Source organism: Triturus cristatus, chromosome 1_1, assembly GCF_964204655.1.
Source record: "Triturus cristatus chromosome 1_1, aTriCri1.1, whole genome shotgun sequence".
NCBI lineage: Eukaryota > Metazoa > Chordata > Amphibia > Caudata > Salamandridae > Triturus > Triturus cristatus.
The window spans coordinates 574,838,977-574,858,173 of NC_140579.1; the positions used below are offsets into that span (position 1 = coordinate 574,838,977).

Below are 19,197 nucleotides of genomic sequence, written 5' to 3' on the forward strand. Positions count from 1 at the left end.
AATGCCATGTTCTGATGCATCTGTCTGGACAATGAACTTCTTGGAAAAGTCTGGGGCCCTTAAGACCGGGGCCTCGCACATGGCTTTCTTCAATCTCACAAAGGCCTGCTGACAGGCCTCCGTCCAGACTACCCGTCGAGGTTGTTTCTTGGACGTGAGCTCCGTGAGGGGGGCTACGATGGTACCGTACCCCTTCACGAAGCGGCGGTAATATCCCGTGAGGCCCAAGAATGCTCGGACCTCAGTCTGTGTCTTGGGGGGTTCCCAGGCCATGATGGCCTCGATCTTCGCCTGGAGGGGCTGCACCGCTCCCCTACCCACCAAGTGTCCAAGGTACACTACCGACCCCTGCCCGATCTGGCACTTGCTGGCCTTGATCGTCAATCCAGCTTGTCTCAGGGCGTGGAGAACAGCTTGCAGGTGACGCAAGTGATCCTCCCAGCTGTTACTGAAGACGGCTATGTCATCCAGATAAGCAGCAGAGAAACTCTCCATTCCGGTGAGGATCTGGTTTACCAGGCGCTGAAACGTGGCAGGTGCGTTCTTGAGCCCAAAGGGCATCACACAGAACTGGTAGTGGCCATTGGGCGTGGAGAAGGCTGACCTTTCCCTTGCTCCATCAGTCAAAGAGATCTGCCAGTACCCTGAAGTAAGGTCAAAGGTACTTAGATATTGGGCAGCTCCCAGCCGGTCAATCAATTCATCCGCCCTAGGGATCGGATGAGCATCAGTTTTGGTCACTGAATTCAGTCCCCGATAGTCCACACAGAACCTCAGTTCTGGTTGGGCACCCGGTGGTGCAGCTTTTGGTACTAACACCACCGGACTGGACCAGGGGCTGCTAGAAGGTTCGATCACTCCTAGCTCCAGCATCTTAGTGACTTCACTATGAATGCTGGCCTTCACCTTGTCTGACATCCGGTAGATCTTGGACTTCACAGGTGGGCTGTCTCCTGTGTCCACGTCATGGACGCACAGGTGAGTCCTACCCGGGACAAGGGAGAACAACGAAGAGTACTGCCCCAGGACCTGGCGACAGTCCTCCTGCTGTTCAGGAGTTAGAGATGGGGAGAGAATCACTCCCTCCACCGACCCATCCTTCTCTTGAGACGCAAACAGATCAGGGAGAGGCTCGCTTTCCACGTCCTCTCCTCCGTCAGTCACCATCATCAAGATGACTTCGGGCCTCTCGTGGTGGGGTTTGAGGCGGTTGGCATGCAGCACCCGCAGGGGCTGACGAGGGGTCTTCAGGTCCACCAAATAGGTAGCCTTACCCTTCTTCTCCAACACCTCAAAGGGTCCTGACCAGCGATCCTGGAGGGCACTAAGCTCTCCCGGTTCGATCACCCACACTTTCTGGCCAGGCTCCAACTCCACCGGGTGAGCATTGTGGTCATACCACGCCTTCATTACTGCTTGGCTGGCTTCCAAGTTGTCAGAAGCTTGCTTCCACAACTTAGCCATTTGGCTCCGGAAGGCCAGCATGTAGCTCACCACATCCTGGGGGAGCTTTCTGGGAGTTCTTTCCCATCCGTCTCTCACCAGGTTAAGAGGTCCACGTACAGGGTGCCCATACAGAAGCTCGAAGGGGCTGAAGCCCACTCCCTTCTGTGGCACTTCCCTGTAGGAAAAAAGTAAACAGGGTAGGAGGACGTCCCATTTCCTCCGCAGGCTTTCAGGCAGACTTCTGATCATGCCCTTCAAGGTTTTGTTAAACCTCTCCACCAGACCATTGGTCTGGGGGTGGTAAGGAGTTGTGAACCGGTATGTCACTCCACACTCCTTCCACATTGCCCGCATATACGCTGACATGAAGTTGGTCCCCCTGTCGGACACAACTTCCTTGGGAAAACCCACTCGGGTAAAGATTCCCATCAGGGCCCTTGCCACAACAGGTGCTGTTATGGTCCTCAGAGGTATTGCCTCTGGGTACCGTGTGGCATGATCCACCAGAACCAGGATAAACCGGTGGCCAGCTGTAGTTGGCGGATCTAATGGACCCACAATGTCGATGCCCACCCTTTCAAAGGGGGTGCTAACGACAGGAAGTGGTTCCAGGGGAGCTTTCAGCTTCACCCCTGTTTTCCCACTGGCTTGGCAAGACACACAGGTCCGGCAGTAGGTATCGGACGACACTTTCATCTGAGGCCAATAAAAGTGTGGGACAAGACGGGCGAAGGTCTTGTCTTGCCCCAAGTGTCCTGCCAATGGTATCTCGTGAGCCAACTCCAGAAGGAAGGCTCGATAACGTTGAGGAACTACCAAGGCTCGTGACGATCCGTGTAGGGGTGCCTTGGGTTCACTGTAGAGGAGGCCATCCTCCCAGTAAACACTGTAGTTCCCTTCAACGTTCCCTGCTGCCTGGGCTTCGGCCTGACGCCTCAGCCCCTCAAGGGTAGGGCACTCCCTCTGGCCCTGGCAGAATTCCTCCCTGGACGGGCCTCCCTCCACATGCCACTCGGCCGGGATGGGTAGGTCCTCCAGGTTGGTAACGTCCCCCACCGCAGACTCCTGGTCCACCACCTCCGGTGGCCTATCCGACCTACGGGGTGGGGACGCCGAGGCAGGCTCCTCCTGTCCTCGGTTCTTCCCTTGACTGGCAGCTGGCTGGGCCTTTGTTCCAGGCTCCAGCCGAAACGAACTCCCTCTTCGGGTAGTCGCGGACCTTGTGCTAACACAGGCCCAGTCAGGTGTACCCAGCATCTCGGTGTGAGTCCGGTATTCCACCTCCTTCCAAGCGTTGTGCTCCATGTCATTCCCCAGCAGACAATCGACTGGCACGGCAGGGCTTACGGCAACTCGAAGTGAACCTGCAACCCCCCCCCATTCAAAGGGAACCTCGGCCACTGGATAGTGGCCTGTTCTGCCGTCAGCCATCGCGGCTGGGTGGAGTACATCGGGAATTACCTGCTCTGGAGACACCAGTTGGCTACGCACCATAGTCATACTGGCTCCTGTGTCTCTCAGAGCCTCCCCTCTTTGGCCGTTGATGGTGACCCATTGCCCATACTTTGCGGTATTTGCGGGCACCTGGATCTTAGGAACCATCTCCCGTTCTCCCAGGGACACTAAAGTGACACCCGCCCACTCCCTTCCCTTAGTTAAGGGCATCTCCTCCCCGAGCACTGCACTAGCTACTCCGGGGGTCTTTCCTCCAGTGGGAGGGGGTGGTCGTTTCTGGCACTTCGGATCTCCTTTATAGTGTCCAACGCCACCGCACTCGTAGCAATGGACAACCCTTGGCTGCTGACTCTGGCCAGGATTAGGGTTTCTGGGCGGGTTAGCCTTAGGGGTGAATCCTGTTCCCTTCCCTTGGAAGTTATTTTGGGGGCCTTTGGAGAACTCCTTTTTCTTTTCCCCTCCCTCTTTCTTCTGGGGGGCGCCCTGTCCGGCCTTTTGAGTATCCCCTCCAGTCCCCCTTGTGGACACCCGGGTACTAGCCCAAATGTCCGCCTCCTCAGCAAGCTTCCGGGGACTGGTCAGCTTGCTATCCACCAGGTGTTGCCGCAGTTCAGGGAAACATTTCTCGAGCAGGTGTTCCTTCAGTACTAGGTCAAACAACTCCTCGTAGTTCCTCACTTCACTGCCCTGAATCCAACCTTCCAGTGCCTTCTTTGCATAGTCCAGGAAGTCCACCCAATTCTGTGTGCCCAGTTTGTGACTACCCCTGAACTTCTGTCTGTACTTTTCAGGTGTTAGTCCAAACTTTCTGATGAGCGCCAGTTTCATGGTGGGGTAGTGGGTCTGCTCATCCTCCTCGAGGGCCAATAAAGCATCCCTACCAGCTGGAGGCATGTACTTGTACAATCCCCCTCCCCAGTACTTCTCTGGAACCCCATGGGCCCTCAACGAGACCTCATAGGCCGCTAGCCACTTGGCGATATCGTCGCCCACTCCATAGCTAGCTACTATGTCCTTTGGCAGGTATGGTTTAGGTTCCCTGGTGATCTCTTGGGTTTGGCTGCCACCATTAGGAACAGGTTGTGCCCCGATTCTCAAGATCTGAAGATCTATTTCTTTCAGTCGTAATTCATGGGCCATCCTCTGCTCCTCCTTCTCCTTCTCCAGCCTTGCTAAGTCCCATGTGAGCTGTCTTTTCTCCCTCCGGTCTGTTAGCTCCACTTCAGACAAGCCACCGCTAGAAGCACTGCTGCCCTTCCTAGAAATGGTTCTGGGCCCTGCTGACAGGTTCCCCACCTCAGGTTGGTACATTTCAGCCCCCTCGGTATCAGGCTCTCCATCCCTGTCTTCCTCCTCAGCCTTGCTCTCTCGGCGTGCCTCCCCCCAAGCCCTTAAGCTGGTTTGGAGTGCACCCTTCTTTGCTCCTGGGGGACAGTACACCCCCTCCCGCTGGCAAAACTCCCTGAGTTGGGCCACAGTGTACGTTTCTAGATTTTCTAGTACAAACTCCATCTTGCCCACTCAGGTTAGAGGACAGGTTTTTGTGCAGTAACTATGCAGGGGGGTACCTTTAATAATACCTCCTCCCACCACCAGAGTAAATTTGGAAAAAACAAAAACCCACAATTAGGAAGGCCGCTCTTGAGAAAACTCCCGGTGTAGGCCTATGGACTACCCACAGTTATTGTTGAGTATGCGTAGGCACAGCTCTATCCCACCTCTGCCACCAATTTATGTTGGAGAACCACTCCCACACTAGAAGGGGTGGTGGTGGTCTACCGGACACACTGTGGTAGCTTGGCTCGAGTGGTCAGGAATCAGGCTCCGTGCTAAGCATACAACATACCCAAACAATAACCATGCGTGCATCCGTTCCAAAAACGACTCTACACCGTAAAAATTATGAAAATAACTTTCTTTATCTTTTTCTCTTAGTTGCTGATTGGAAAAATAAATAAGTCAATCACAATATACAAATTTTAAATAGTGCAGGTCAAATAAATATTGTCTGAAGATTCAATAAATAGGGATGATCATAAATACAAGGGACATAAATATAAGTGCAGGTAATACAGGCAATTAAATATTCTGAGGCAATAAATACTGTACCCATAAATATTGTACACCAACAAGCCCTGTGGACCAATAAATATAGTGAAGCAATAAATAGGTAAAAACTCAATAAATACAGTGCCCCCAATAAATAATTAAAAGTATACAGCAACACTCATGTAATCAGATCACTTTTCAATTCTTAAGGGCTGATTTGGCCCAGGCACAGCTTGTAGGGTTGTGGAAGGCTCGAGGGGGACTACTCCCTGGCTGGGTCAAGGCTGAGGCCTAAACTGAGGTAGATCAAGGGGGGAATACCAGTGCCCTGGCTTTCTCTCTCCAAACAACCTCTCTAGGTTAGTCCCAGTTCACCCCTGGCACAGTCAGGTTGGTTCCAGCACCTCCCTAGCCCCTTAGAGCAGTCTCTCAGGTCTCCACAGGGCCTTAGGCGCCCTCTACTCCACTTACTGCCCTTTTTCTGATGCTCCGACGCCGCTGGAGTCGTGTCGATGCCGTGAGGCGGTTCCGGTTCGATCTCGGCGGCCTCGGCACAATGTCAGTTCTTTGACGACGCCGGTAGGCGGTTCCGGTCCGATGTCGGCGGCCTCGGTTCGATCTCGACCTCCGATTCGACGGCGTCGGGCAGTCTCTACTCGATGTCGACTTCGGGCGGCTCCGGTCCGATGGCGCTCTCGGCTTCGATGACGTCGGCCGGCCTGGCCTCGATGTCGACTTCCGGCGACTCCGGGGTGCGATCCTCACCCCCGACCTCCGGTGCTCCTCCTCTCAGGTTCCGGGCGACTCCGGAGTGCGATCCTCACTCCCGACCTCCGGTACACTTCACCTCGGTCTCCGACGACTCCGGAGGGTGGACTTCACTCCTCCGATGACGCCGCTCACTCGACCTCGGTTAACTTCCTCCTCGACCTTTGGTATTCCTCACGACCTCCGTCGGCGCCCTCTCACGACCTCAGGCGGCTCCGGGTACGACGTCTGCTTCTTCAGTCAGCGCCGCTTCTCCACCTCGGGCTCCAGGTCTTAGGCTACTCGACGCCGGACTCCAGGGAAACCAGTTTCCAGGTCAGGATCTTGCTGCTTTCTGCTTCTAAGGCCTGTTCCTGCTGTCCAGGTCCTTAGGATGAGTTTTTCTGCTTTCTTCCCACACAGGGCTACAGGCTGGGATCCATCAGTAGGGACTAGTATCAAGGGTGGGTTTATGGACCCCACTCCAGGCACAAGTTTCCACCCCTGCTGCTTCACTCCTTCCTCCTTCACGTTTTTGCTGCTCTCTCTTCACCAGTCAGGTGCCAACTGCCAGCTCCAACTGCCAACACTCTCTCTTAACTCCCCAACATTCTAAACCGCCTCCAACTGTCACAGAGTTCTGGAATGTTCTGGAAGGTGCTGGTAGGTTCCAGTGGATGCTGGTGATGTCACAGGTGGCCACCATTTTGTGCTTCAGGCCCTCAGACAGAAGTTTCAGGGGTAGGTAAAATGGCTCCCTGAATCTGCAGCAACACTAAAAAGTCTGGTGGTTCCCAAAAAGGAAAAATTCAAACAGGGTTTGAGGCAAAAGTGGGACAAAATAAATAATGATGAGGAGGGACCACCCAAAGGGCTGACAGGTCTAACAGGGAGGGAGACAGACAGACAGAGGGAGGGAGGGAGACAGACAGAGGGAGGGAGGGAGACAGACAGAGGGAGGGAGGGAGACAGACAGAGGGAGGGAGACAGATAGACAGAGGGAGGGAGACAGACAGAGGGAGGGAGGGAGGGAGAGAGAGAGAGATGTGTGTATGCCGGGTCTGGTGGCTCAGTGGACGAAGGCGTCTGCTGCAGGGACCTGTGTTCAACCTCATGGTCACAATTCTTTTGTGGCTCTAGCCCCGACCCCCTCTGACCCCGCCCCCACCAGTGTGGCCCTCTGCCACAAACCACACTATAAATTTGGCCCCGACAGAAAGTTTGTGAGTACCCATGACCTAAGTAGTAATGGAAAACTAAAATGGTAATAACATTGGTTATTATCATTTTAGTTTTTCTTTTTAAACTGCTCATAGAGCAGTGGAGCGATGCTTCTCTGCCTTAGCAGAGGATTCGCCGCTGTTACAACACCCTGCATCACCCTTCTGCACAACTTCAAAAGGTCATTAAAAGACATTGAATTGGTTCAGAAAAAATCCATCAAATACATATGGTGGAAAGTCGACAAGAAGGCTGCAAAAAGAAGTTCACAGTGGAACTTTGAAAATAAGGGCAGCGAGTGCCGGTTCTCTGTGGTATGAGGCTTCAAAAAGCATTTGAATCGACTCAGAAAAACATATAGAGAGACAATTGACATGAGGAATGCGAGTTTTAATGCTCTTTACATGACCCACAGAGTGTGTTTCCAGATTACCATCTTGAAGTACTATCTTTTTTGTGAGGCTTATTAGGGATGCCCTGTCAAAGGATACAGTGATCTTCAGTGAGGAGCTAAAAACGAATTACCTGTGGACTTGGGAACCTGCGAATTTGGATGTATAGGACTCCACTGCACATGAGGTACTCACATGTTTCAGGTTACCGATGCAATAGTAAATCCAGGATTATTTTCAGATTTAATTTTCTTTCCATTTCGAGTGGCTCCTGCTCCTAGGTGTCTCTCTAGTTCCATTGGTGCCTTTCCCTAGACTTCTTGCCCACTTAGCTATGTTCTTTTTGTGGCCCCTGGCTTCCACCAATGGCTCTTGTGCAAATGTTGAATTCTTTTTCATTGGCCTCCTGCTCTCAGGTATATTTATTTTCACCTTTGCCTCCTGATTTGAAGTCTGTTACTCCCCCCAGTGTTGCCTGTTCCCCGGTTCTCCTCTCTTATCTACTCCACTTGTATGCCTCATTTAGACATGCACCATTAACCTTGCTCCAGTTCCTCCAATGGCCTCCAAGATTTAGATATTGTGGCCCTCATGTACGGGGAATGCAGCACACATAGAAAGAGGAAAAAAACGAGGAGTAATAAAGATATTTCTCCTAGTTAAGCCTCACCTAGGGAGGCATAAGGATTTGGTGCTTCCCCAGGTTTACACGATCTTGTAAATCTGGGCAGCATCAAAATCCATGGATGTTGCAAGGGAAAACCCATCGCAAAGCCCATGGAAAGCCTCCTGAGCACAGTGTAAGGCAATGTAGTAATTTGCACTGCCTTGCCTTCCTTAATATCTATGAGGAAATCCAAAGCCTTGCCAAGTGGCTGTGCGTGGCCTCATAGATATGATTTTGTATCATCTGCGCTGCCGGAGCGTCACAAAATGTGATGGCCCGGCAGCATAGGGGGGCTCGTAAATAAGCCCCAATGTGTGTATTCCTCTCTTTCTCTCTCTGTGTCCCATGCTCTCATTCCCCCTGCTACTTTCTCTAGTTGCGTCTCCAGTTCTCCTGTGTCGCCCTACCCAGCCTCTCAGTTTGGGACCAGAGATGTCTCAGAAACCCTGAAAGCAATTAAAGGCTTAGTTAGTGCCAGTAGGAGAAAGTTCCTGCTTTATATAAAACTGAAAGGTGTCAGGATATATTTGTTGGACCAAGATGAAAACAGAGTGGGAGCCTCAGATCATTCTCCGACAATGGCATCAGAACCATGCAAGCGATATCCTTCCACTAATGATGTCTGTGCGCATTCCCGCCTTTCCGCTGGGGAGCACAGACTCATTTTATGGCGGCGCGGGGACCATAAAACAAAGGTTCTGAGAATCCAGATCACACAGTGGGAATGTGTTTTTGGTTTCCTCTCAGATCAAAAAGTGCTCGCTTTGTGGAAGGCGCATGATTTCGTAATCTATAAAAATAATCATAAAATCCTTACAGCTCTTGGAGACGTGCAAGCCTTCTAATGGCCACTGGAAACTCCATCAGCTGGTTATAGTTCAGATCCCTGCGAAGGAAAAGAAAGGGGAGAGCTTGTTAAAATGTTGTGGATGCTTGGCTGAGGGTGTCCTGAAAGGAAGGGGACTGTTTGAAACCGTGGATGGGTCGCCGGACCATTTCAATATTGCTGCATGTGGAGCGATGGATCCCAGCCCCCTTGTGAGTTTTTTAGTTGTAATGAAGGACTCCAATGAGCTGGGAGAATGTGTATACTTGTCCTCAAGCTCAAATTGTAGGACTTTTTTGCATTTTTCTGAAGCATTTAGGATGACAGGGTCAACTCCCTCAAACCAACAAAATTCTCGACTCAATTTTGCCCCCGATCGTGTCAGCATACCTGCCTGTTGCATTGATCTGCAGTCTTTGCTGACCTGCGTCTTGCAGGTCCAGCCCACGTTTTCCTTTACAAGTCCACAAAAATAAACTGTTTCTTCCATTGGCCCTCTACAAATTTTCTCAAGTTCAATTTTACTAGAAGCAACCTGACTAGTCTAGCACTTTCTTGTCAAATGTCACTCCTCACTCCTTTAACATGTTGAACGCTACCATTATTTGGCAGACACACAATGATTATATACATTATTAAAATGATATGCTGTGCAGAAATAAGCTTAGCTACCAATAATTGACAAAAACAAACTGCCCTGAACATTCAGGTAGCTCGATCGTTCCTGAAGTGTAAACATAATATTACAATTTTCAAAACCAGTGAATAGGGTGAAAGAGTAGTGTAGTAAAAAAGTCCATAGCCAGGATGTAGTTTTATGTAGATTTATTGAGACCAGTTACAAGTAGATAAGTAGTAGAGACACAGCCCCACCAGGGCTGCCTGCTGCTCAGCCCATACTCCAACTGTCACACTCACGCATCCAGGCACCCAAACATTCCATTCAAGACTCTCACACCAACATTCCATGCCTCACATTCACACTCGCTGAGCAGCTAGGGAGTAAGCAACCAGATACATACAACACAGGTTACTACATGTAGCTATCAATTTCTGGGGTTATAACAGCTTAAAGTTGTAAAAAATTAAAACTGTGCTCCTCAGTCTGCATTTGGTGCAGATGATTGTACCTCACAGATGCAGGGTTCGAGAACTATTCTTTCGGAGGTCGCGGTTATTAGATTGTAGAAAGTGACTAAAGGCACAATACATTTCCAGGGGCAGGTCAGTTTGACATGTGTCTGGGTCTAGCGCCGCAAAGTGCAGGAGAGGGTCGGATCTGTTTTACTGCTGGTGTCCATTTATATGTTTTTATTGTTATAAGTATTTGAAATGGTGGAATTTTATTTTTAGGTTAGTTATTTGTGCATGGGTATGCAAACAGTTTCGGGGTGGTTGTAATGCATTCATCTATAACAGCTGCCTCATTTTATACTGAACTGAATTGTTTAGCTCTATGCTGTTTGAGCAGTCGGGGCTGCAGGGTTTACATTTGTACGAGCTGTTTGAAGGTTGTGCGGTAGTAAGATCTGTCTTTATTGTCGCAGCTGCCTTTGCTGGTGTTTATGTTGTTCAGTGGGACAAAATGTAACCTGGTATTAGTAGAATGAAAGATCATCTGATGTTTTGAGAGTTGAAAGACCAGGCGCGTAGCTAGGGGGGGGCGGACCGCCCCAGGCGGCACTATTTTTAGGGCGGCCGCTCAGCACTGGTGGCCCGTTGCGGCTGCGGCGGCCTTTATAATTTATTTAGGGACAGACTTGACTGTCACTAAATAAATTATAAAGTCCGCCCAGGCGCGTAGCTAGGGGTGGGCAGTGGGGGCGGACCGCCCCAGGCGGCACTATTTTTAGGGCGGCCGCTCAGCACTGGTGGCCCGTTGCGGCTGCGGCGGCCTTTATAATTTATTTAGGGACAGACTTGACTGTCACTAAATAAATTATAAAGTCCGCCGCGGCCGCAACGGCGCGCGTGGCCTGGGCCCAGTTAAAAAGTTAAACTTCAAGCAGCGCGGTGAGTGCGCTGCGCACTGCGCGCACCTGACCAGGAGACCTACTTGTGCGCCAGTGCGTCAGCGCCTGCTGCAGTGCTGCCTTGCCATCATGACGTCGGTCGGTTCCGGTTGGCAAGACTAGAGCCAAGACTTGGTATTGGTCCGTCCCATCCCAGCCTGCTCCAGGGCCTCGCGATGAGAACGTAGTGGTGACGCGTCACGCGCTTCACCACTACGCTACGCACTCTCGTGAGGACCCAATTCTGTACAGCACAGGTCGGAGTCGGAGAAAATGTTTGTTTATTCCTATTCCCATTTCCTGACTCCTGCAGCCACTTATCACATCAGGCTGCGACACAAAGTTCGACTAGTAGGTAAGAGAATGTGTTACTATTTTTTTTCTTGTAAAAATATGTGCAGGCCCAGCAGGACACATACTTCGTGTGCGCTTCATTTAAACAGTTTTTATCCTTCTCATGGCCGATGCAGGACACAATATGACAACGCAATTCAGAATGCCCAGATAACGCTGGTGATTAATGATCTTGCTGGAGAGCAATCGTTTGTCTGTTGGTAGTTTTTAAGTGCAGATGAACTGTATTTTATGTGGATAGCTCAGTGGGTTACTGCCTTTGTCACAGAGATCCTTGTGTTACTTGCAGTTCAGAAGTTACAATCCTAACATAGGACAGTGACCAATGAACTGTCATCAAAGAGCTGCATACAAACATGAATTGTATAGTTTTTTTTGTTTTGTGATATAGTTAGAGCTTCCTCAGTCTTTCATCATTCTAATGTTGCTAAAATGAGTATGTTTGAGCAGAGATAAATTTTTATCAGTAAAGCTGACCCCCATGGAATACTCTTTTAAATCCTAAGGTTGTGTTTCCCCAAACCAAATCCTCTCAAAATATACTGCCCACCAGTATGGATGACATGTGATTCCTACACCTTGTAATCCTCATTGGCTTATGTGACATTCCCTGTAGACTGATTTACATACTTGTATGATTGATTGTCTCTGTATAATGTGTTTGTGGTGTAAAGTGCTGACACACTACACTACACTGATATGAGTAGCGCTAAACAACAAATGCATATGAGAGAGGGGCTACGGAGCGATGAGGGGCACTGGTGGAGGGTGGCAGTGAGGGAATCTGAGGAGGAGGTAGTTGGAGGGGCTGTGGAGTGATGAGGGGCACTGGTGGAGGGTGACTGCAGGGCTCGAGTCGGGGTACCAGGCGGGTGGACGGTGTCCCCTCACTTATTTTAACGGGAGCTCGATTACTGGAGCAAATGGAGCCACACATTTACTCTTTGGCCTCTCTGGGGCGAGATTGGAGCTCATTCAGAACGCTGCTACCGCGCTGGATTCTCTGATGCAATGGCATCTAAGGGGTGAGCGAGGGGAGGCAATGAGTCTGATGGTGCAAGCCACTTTAGTGACATTACTTCCTGTTGTGACGTCAGCGTCCCCCCACTTCTTTTTTTAGGACTTGTGCCCTGGGTGACAGTGAGGGAATCCGAGGAAGAAGTCATGGTGTGGAGGGGGAGCTAGGGTGAGATGAGGAGCACTGGTGGAGGGTGGTAGTGAGGGAGTCTGAGGAGGAGGTCATGAGGGGGGAGAGGCTGCAGAGAGATAAGGGGCACTGGTGGATGGTGGCAGTGAGGGAGTCCAAGGAGGAGGTCATGAGGGGGTGGGGCTATGGGGAGATGAGGGGCACTTGTGGCGTGAGGCAGTGAGGGAATCTGAGGAGGAGGTCACTAGGGGGGCCATGGAGGGACGAGGGGCACTGTTGGAAGGTGGTAGTAAAGGTATTTACGGAGAAAGAGGTTATTAGTGTGGTGCCAAAAAAGACTTTCGCATCAGCGCTAAAGCCGGCCCTGTCATGGCCTTTCTGTTTTTGTTTATTTAATTAGCAGTCGGGTCATAAGGGCTACTGTGGAACATACTTTAAAGTGCTGCTAATTATATTTACTGCTATATTCAATGTTTTAAGTTTGAAGGTGATTTTACTAATGTTTTTACCGGGAAAAAGCAAAGTGGAGCCCGATAGTGCCTGATATGGGGCTGGGGCCCAAGGTCAGCTGTGAGATAAGGTGCACTGGAGAGAGTAGTAGTGGATAATCAAGCCTGTAAGGGAGAGCGTTGCCGAGTCCGGGGTCAGCTGGAGGTAGTAATGAAGAGGGATCCTCCATGAAGGCGCAAACAGATGGAGCCTGAGTAGTATCACTTGCCTGATACTCCCACCTCAGAAACATCCTCTTCCCATCAAAGGAACATTACATGGAAAAAACACTTTTTGTGAGTGATAATATTTAGAAAGAGATTTGGAAAAGAGTGAGTTTTATTGGTCCTTATAAGACTAAGAAGAGATAAAGGAGGGCCCTGAAGCAGGCCTGCCCAGACATATATGCGACAAATCGAGCCCGCAGTGGCCCACCCAAATGCACCCTTGGCCCACCCAAATAAAAATTCCTGGAGCCGGGCCTGATGTGTAGCAAAAATATTTGTGCATGTTTGTTGTGTGGCATTGCTCTGTGGTGGTGACTGTTTTTAAGCTGCCTCATCTGGAGGCATCCGACTGGGCCTCAGTGGGTTTATCCTGCTGGCTACGATGCAGCTAGTATTTTACAATGAACATTTATGTGCGATGGGGATAGTGATATGTATGGTTAGGGTTGAATGGTCACACAGTGTTAAAGATCCTCAACCCTTTACGTTCAAAGAATGGGTGAGCACAGCTCTAAACGGTTTGAAGCTGAAAGGCTCTCCACAGAGAAGAGGCATGGGGCTTCAGAAAGAATTCCATAAGCGATCAATGACTGGGTGTATAATAATGTTAACAGACAAATCTTGTGGTTCCGGCATCTGAGCAGTACTTCCAAAATTAAGACCCATTACACACATTAAAATCTCACTCCACATTGAGGAAGAATGTAACAGCTTGGACCCAGGGGCTTACTTGACCCTCGGCCATTTACATTCAAACAATGGATGTCTGAAGCTGACAGCATGGCACTCCACAGAGCAGCCCTGCCCTGGCACTGCCTCCCAGCCCGTGTCTCTCTCGGCAGTGGCTCCCTTCCTGTGCCTTGGGTAGACTTGGGGGTAAGTTATAGGCTCAGCCCACAGGACAGGCGGCTCTCAGCTTCCCACCATTGGCTGCACTTCCAGCCCATTAGGAAAATGACGACCACTCTCCGGTTGCCCGAGCAGCTAATGCCGCTTTCTGGAAACCCTCCTCATTCTCTTCATCACACCCTGGCCTCTCTCCCTCACACCTCCTCATTCTCTTCCTCACTCCCTGGCCTTTCTCCCTCACACCCTCCTCATTCTCTTCATCACTCCCTGGCCTCTCTCCCTCACACCTCCTCATTCTCTTCCTCACTCCCTGGTCTTTCTCCCTCACACCCTCCTCATTCTCTTCATCACTCCCTGACCTCTCTTCCTCACACCCTCCTCATTCTCTTTATCACTCCCTGGCCTTTCTCCCTCACACCCTCCTCATTCTCTTCATCACTCCCTGGCCTCTCTCCCTCACACTGGCCCTCCTCATTCTCTTTATCACTCCCTGGCCTCTCTCCCTCACACCCTCCTCATTCTCTTTATCACTCCCTGGCCTCTCTGCCTCACACACTCCTCATTCTCTTCATCACTCCCTGGCCTTTCTCCCTCACCCCCTCCTCATTCTCTTTATCACTCCCTGGCCTCTCTCCCTCACACTGGCCCTCCTCATTCTCTTCCTGTCTCACCTGTTGGTCGCCCCCCTAAGTATGTGCATCTACAGTCCCTCTACCAATTTGCCTGCCTCTACTCCTTCATTACCTACCGCTGCTCTCTGACACAAGCCTGACCATGTTATTGCACGTTCTTTTTTCTTCCTGCATCGCGTCCTCTTCCATGAGGTCCCCTCCCTGGCCGGAGTGTGTCTTGCTGTGCATTGCCCTCCCAGGTTCTTTCGTGTCCTCCGTCCCCAGACGTGAACCAAACCCTGCCATAGAGACCCTGGCTCTGGCTGCCACCACTGTGGAGTGCTGCTGGAGGCTGAGTGAGGTAAGAGCTAAACGTTTTCAGAGGGGATATTTAGTGAGTGGCAGAGTGGCAGCATAGCTGCCAAGGTTTCAGATGTGTGACATTTTCTCATAACTTCAGTGTAATTATGATTGACATTTCAACGATTATGAGCATAGCTCCCAAGGTTTCAAATTGCTATGTGTGACATTTTCATAATTCAATTGTAATTGTGAGTGACATTTCAACGACTATGAGTGACACTTCTTTGCGAGCAAAACTCAAGCAATGAAGACGAGGGAAACATATATATATATATATATATATATATATCAGTAATTACACCCATTTGAGCAATGAGAAACTCTAAGAAGACTAAAACTGGTGCAAATGTCTGCGGCGGCGGACTCATAATTGCAATAAAATTATGAAAATATCACACCCAGCAATCTGAAAGCTTGGCAGCTATGCACTTTGAGGCTGCTCTTTACCAACTGACGTTGGAACTACTCAAAACAACAATGTACAGTAGAACTCTTCTTACTGTGTATCATCTGTGACTTGTCCATGCACATCAAGGGTTGAATCTCTTTGGCAGTACCCCCATATAAGTCATGTAGATTGCACAATTTTCTTCTCTAATGTATAATTCAGATGTAGCTTACTCAAATTATTTTAACTTATGTTGGTAATAGATTTTAATGGGCACATATAACAGGGGGGGCACAGTAGTATAGCACAATACAGCGCATCCCATAATCTCCATGATTATCTCATGTACATCCAGGGTTCGATTCCCTGGCTTTACATCCCTTAATTTTCAGTTTGATTGTTATTGTCTTCTTTAATTTAGCCATAATGTATGTGTGGTATTAGTTTGGCAATATATTTAAATAGACACACCTAACAGCATCTCATGTAAGTTTAGCATAATGCAGCCTACCTGGTATGCTCAAGACTCACCTATGTACATCTACTTCCTTTAATCTAGATGTATTTCACTTCAATTTTAGCAGCTGACAATCACACTTAACATGCTTGATGTCGTCTTTGTCTTGTATCTATTTATTTGCCCTGCACATTTCTTTATTTCGAAAAATTGACCATTCTTGGCCGACATCACTGTGGTTTAATATTTCTTGTTTCTTCTGAATATTCAAGGAGTGCCGCAGCGCCGGAACAGTTTGTCCCGGGTCTTGGATAGAGTTGAACAAGTTCCCATGGCCCCCACAACTGTGTTTAAGGATTGTGATCATAATGTGTCGCCCCTCCCTGTATTTTAGCTTTGGGCCCCCAGGCAGGCTGTGCACCATGTGTGTGCTGAGGCTGCTGTGAAGAAGAGATGCACTATTACAAGCTGGTGTTGGGTACCAAGAGCACACGTCTTTTCATTCCCAGGGAGTTGGTTGCTGCTGCTTGGAAGTAATGACAGGGAGCGACCCCTGGTTGTTACCTTTGGGCCACCAGAGTGGGCTTTGTATCCGGTCTGTGTTCGCAAGGTGGAGCTGACTGACCCCTTTATGCTGCGTTTAGTTTTAAGGGCACACAGTGAGTCATTCCCTGTGAATAATTAATTTGCTGTTTTTGAAAGATAAAGAATCACAGGCTTCGACACTGTTAAGTTGGTTTTGGGTCCCCAGAGCACATCACGTTCGTGCAGGTCCCCACTGCTTTAATGGTGGGACCATGATGTATGGTCATTTAATGTCAGCTGTAGATGAAGGTTACATGAACAGTGTCATGTGTGTGCATGTTTGCATTGTGTTGAGGGGATTACCAGGTAATTGTTCACGCAGCTCTCTGATGGATGTCATATGAGGTTTTTCTGAGTCCCCAGATAGATCATGCAGTCTGTGTGTTCTCTTTTGTACTGCCAGTCACCGGTGTATTCAACTGTGTAGCCTCGGACCGTGTCATGTATGTGCATGTAACTTGCATGATCAAGTTAACTATTAGCGGCGATATTACGTTTTTCTCGGACCTCTTTGAAGTGCATGCCCTCCCGCGGGGTGGGGGGGGGTGGCAATCTGAGGGATAGCCCCGGGCGCCACAAGCTCTAGCTATGCCACTGTGAAAGACACCTCTAGGTTTTGATTGGTTGAAATGTGCCCTGAGCGGGTCCTTTCATGGGTGGAGTGATACCTTGCTTTGAGTGTATCCAGTTTATCACTCAGAGACTTAAGGAGCTATTTGGGGGGGGGGGGGGTGATTAAACAGCGGGGGCACATAATGGTTAGTTGTGAGATGGGTTGTGAGTTCCAAGTTAGTTTGGAGATCCCCGTTGATGAATATTACATGTGGGGGGTTTCCATGTGTGATGTATGGGAGGAATGATTCGGCGATCCTGTTTGTGACATTTCATTTCTCTGGCATGCATGTAGATTTACGACACCGTTGGATATCTTATTTCGTTTTACTTATGAAGTGAGGTGTACTGTATCTTGTTTTTGGCGTTGCAATTTTACTGAGATATTGTGTTGTGAAAAAAGCAAGATGTGTCATCCTTTGCTGTGCTTGCCCTTTAAATGTGTTGTCGTTTCTACAAGGGACAAACCCCCCAGGTAAAATGCATATTAACTAAACTCAGCACAGCGTACACAGAAGAACAATCTACTTTTGTGCCACTTAAGTCACCAGCCAGAATATTGGTGTTGTTACAAGTTTTCCCCACACATGCCCTAGGGATATGTCAGACGGGGGATTCGTGTGCTGCACATATTTAGCATGTTGCCGTTAACATGGAGCTCACGAGGTAGGGTGGGTGGGGAATGAGGGACTGCGTGTTTTTTTGGGTCCCCAGATTTCAGAGGGTCTCGTTTACCTTCTTACCAAATGAATGCGCATGCACATTTGCTGATCTACAGGAATGAGCAAATGCACCAATCGCACTCCTGCAACCCCATCGTCTAGCACAAACTACATTGTGGTTTTACTAGATCGCCACACAAAATACAGTGTACCGTTAACTGATGTTTTTATTTTTCATCAGCAGACGCTCATGAAAAACACGTACCTATCAATAAAGACAGGAGAGCAATCACAATATCCCCCCTCTAAAAAAAATGCATTTTTCTATACTTATCTGTAAGGTCTTGACCAAGTGAGCGAGGAGTGAGTGGGAGGGTAGTTGCTTCCCTATTCCTGGACTGCTTATGACCTCATATTTGAAGACAATCTACCGTTGCGTTAATTAGCTGTTTGTTAGCTACCTTGTTTTGAATCGGCAAAAGCACCAGGACTCAAGAGTCAAGGCTGCGACATTGAAATAGTGGAGCACACCTGGTCGGCTAATGAACATTTGGTGCTGCTTTAGAGCACAGTACCCCATTGCTGAAAGTCCCTCAAGGTTTCCAGAGCCAGTCTTTGTGGTATGACATGTGCATGTGTAGGTATTTGTACAGCGCAAACTTGATTATCAAGCTGCAGATGGCCTGTTCAGGCCACACATGGCGGCATGAATAAAATCAGCCATGCCAGAAACCTTCCAGAAGATTTCCTTAAATGAATTACACCCATTTTGCAGCTACCAGAGCGAATCTCTCCCTGGAGGTACTCTTTTGAAACATACATGGTCCCAGGTGGGCGATCGAAGAACAGACAGTCCCCGGTGCTTGTCTGAGGTTCTTTTCATTAATAACAGTCTTCCCAGGATGCCAATCCTTGTTTTGTGCCAACTGCACAATATGTAGGAAAGCTGGCTCCTGTTTGAGATTAAAGTCTTCCAGGGCACTATGGGCAGACATAAAATCTCCCACGAGAGACTCCTTCACTAGGGGCACAGACCTGCAAATGCATCAGATTTATAAAGCTCTGGTTTAGGTGCAAACCCAAAGAACTAAAGATCTTTATTCCATACCGTGCTCTAAAGGGGTACCCAGCTGGAAATGTAAATCTGTTCATTGCAATTTTACAAATCTGTAGCTGTGATCTGGCTCAGGAAAGTGACCCTCCACTTTGGGAGTTCACCTCTTGTGGGCACACATCCTTAAAGGAATTTATTCTGGGATGTTTCAGTTCCTCTTGCCATACCAACCAATACAAACCAGTTCTCCAAACTTCACACCCAATGTGTTGCATTATTTGAAATAAATACAGAGTCAGTGGTTCTCGAAGTGCATCTTTGCATCGAAATTGAAAAGTTATTTTAAATGATAGCTAGGGCATACATGGAACTACCTCCAAGCAAAAGTAAAAGAATCAAAACAGTTTATGAAGTGCCAAAAACCTGAGACACACAAGGCAGTGAAATCTCAGAGAAATATGGGAACCCGGGACATCTTAAAAATTTAAGGGGCCCTGGGCCAAAAGGATTTTGGGGACCCCTACTCCAAACAGTTTTGAATTTATGATCCAATTTCAGCTCTTCCATGCTCTCTTCGGCCATGC

The 19,197-nt window shown here is 49.0% G+C and overlaps 1 protein-coding gene across 2 annotated transcripts in view; it reads right to left on the reverse strand.

Moving 5' to 3' along the window:
* Positions 1–19,197, reverse strand: part of LGR6 (leucine rich repeat containing G protein-coupled receptor 6) — a 1,163,733-nt gene that overhangs the window by 142,965 nt on the left and 1,001,571 nt on the right. For both annotated transcript variants that reach the window (XR_014978909.1, XM_085645134.1), the window contains exon 7: positions 8,795–8,863. Coding sequence is in view for 1 of the 2 variants with exons in the window: in XM_085645134.1 (XP_085501260.1) it covers positions 8,795–8,863 (69 nt within the window). In the remaining variant the exon portion in view is untranslated. The remainder of the gene's footprint in view (positions 1–8,794; positions 8,864–19,197) is intronic.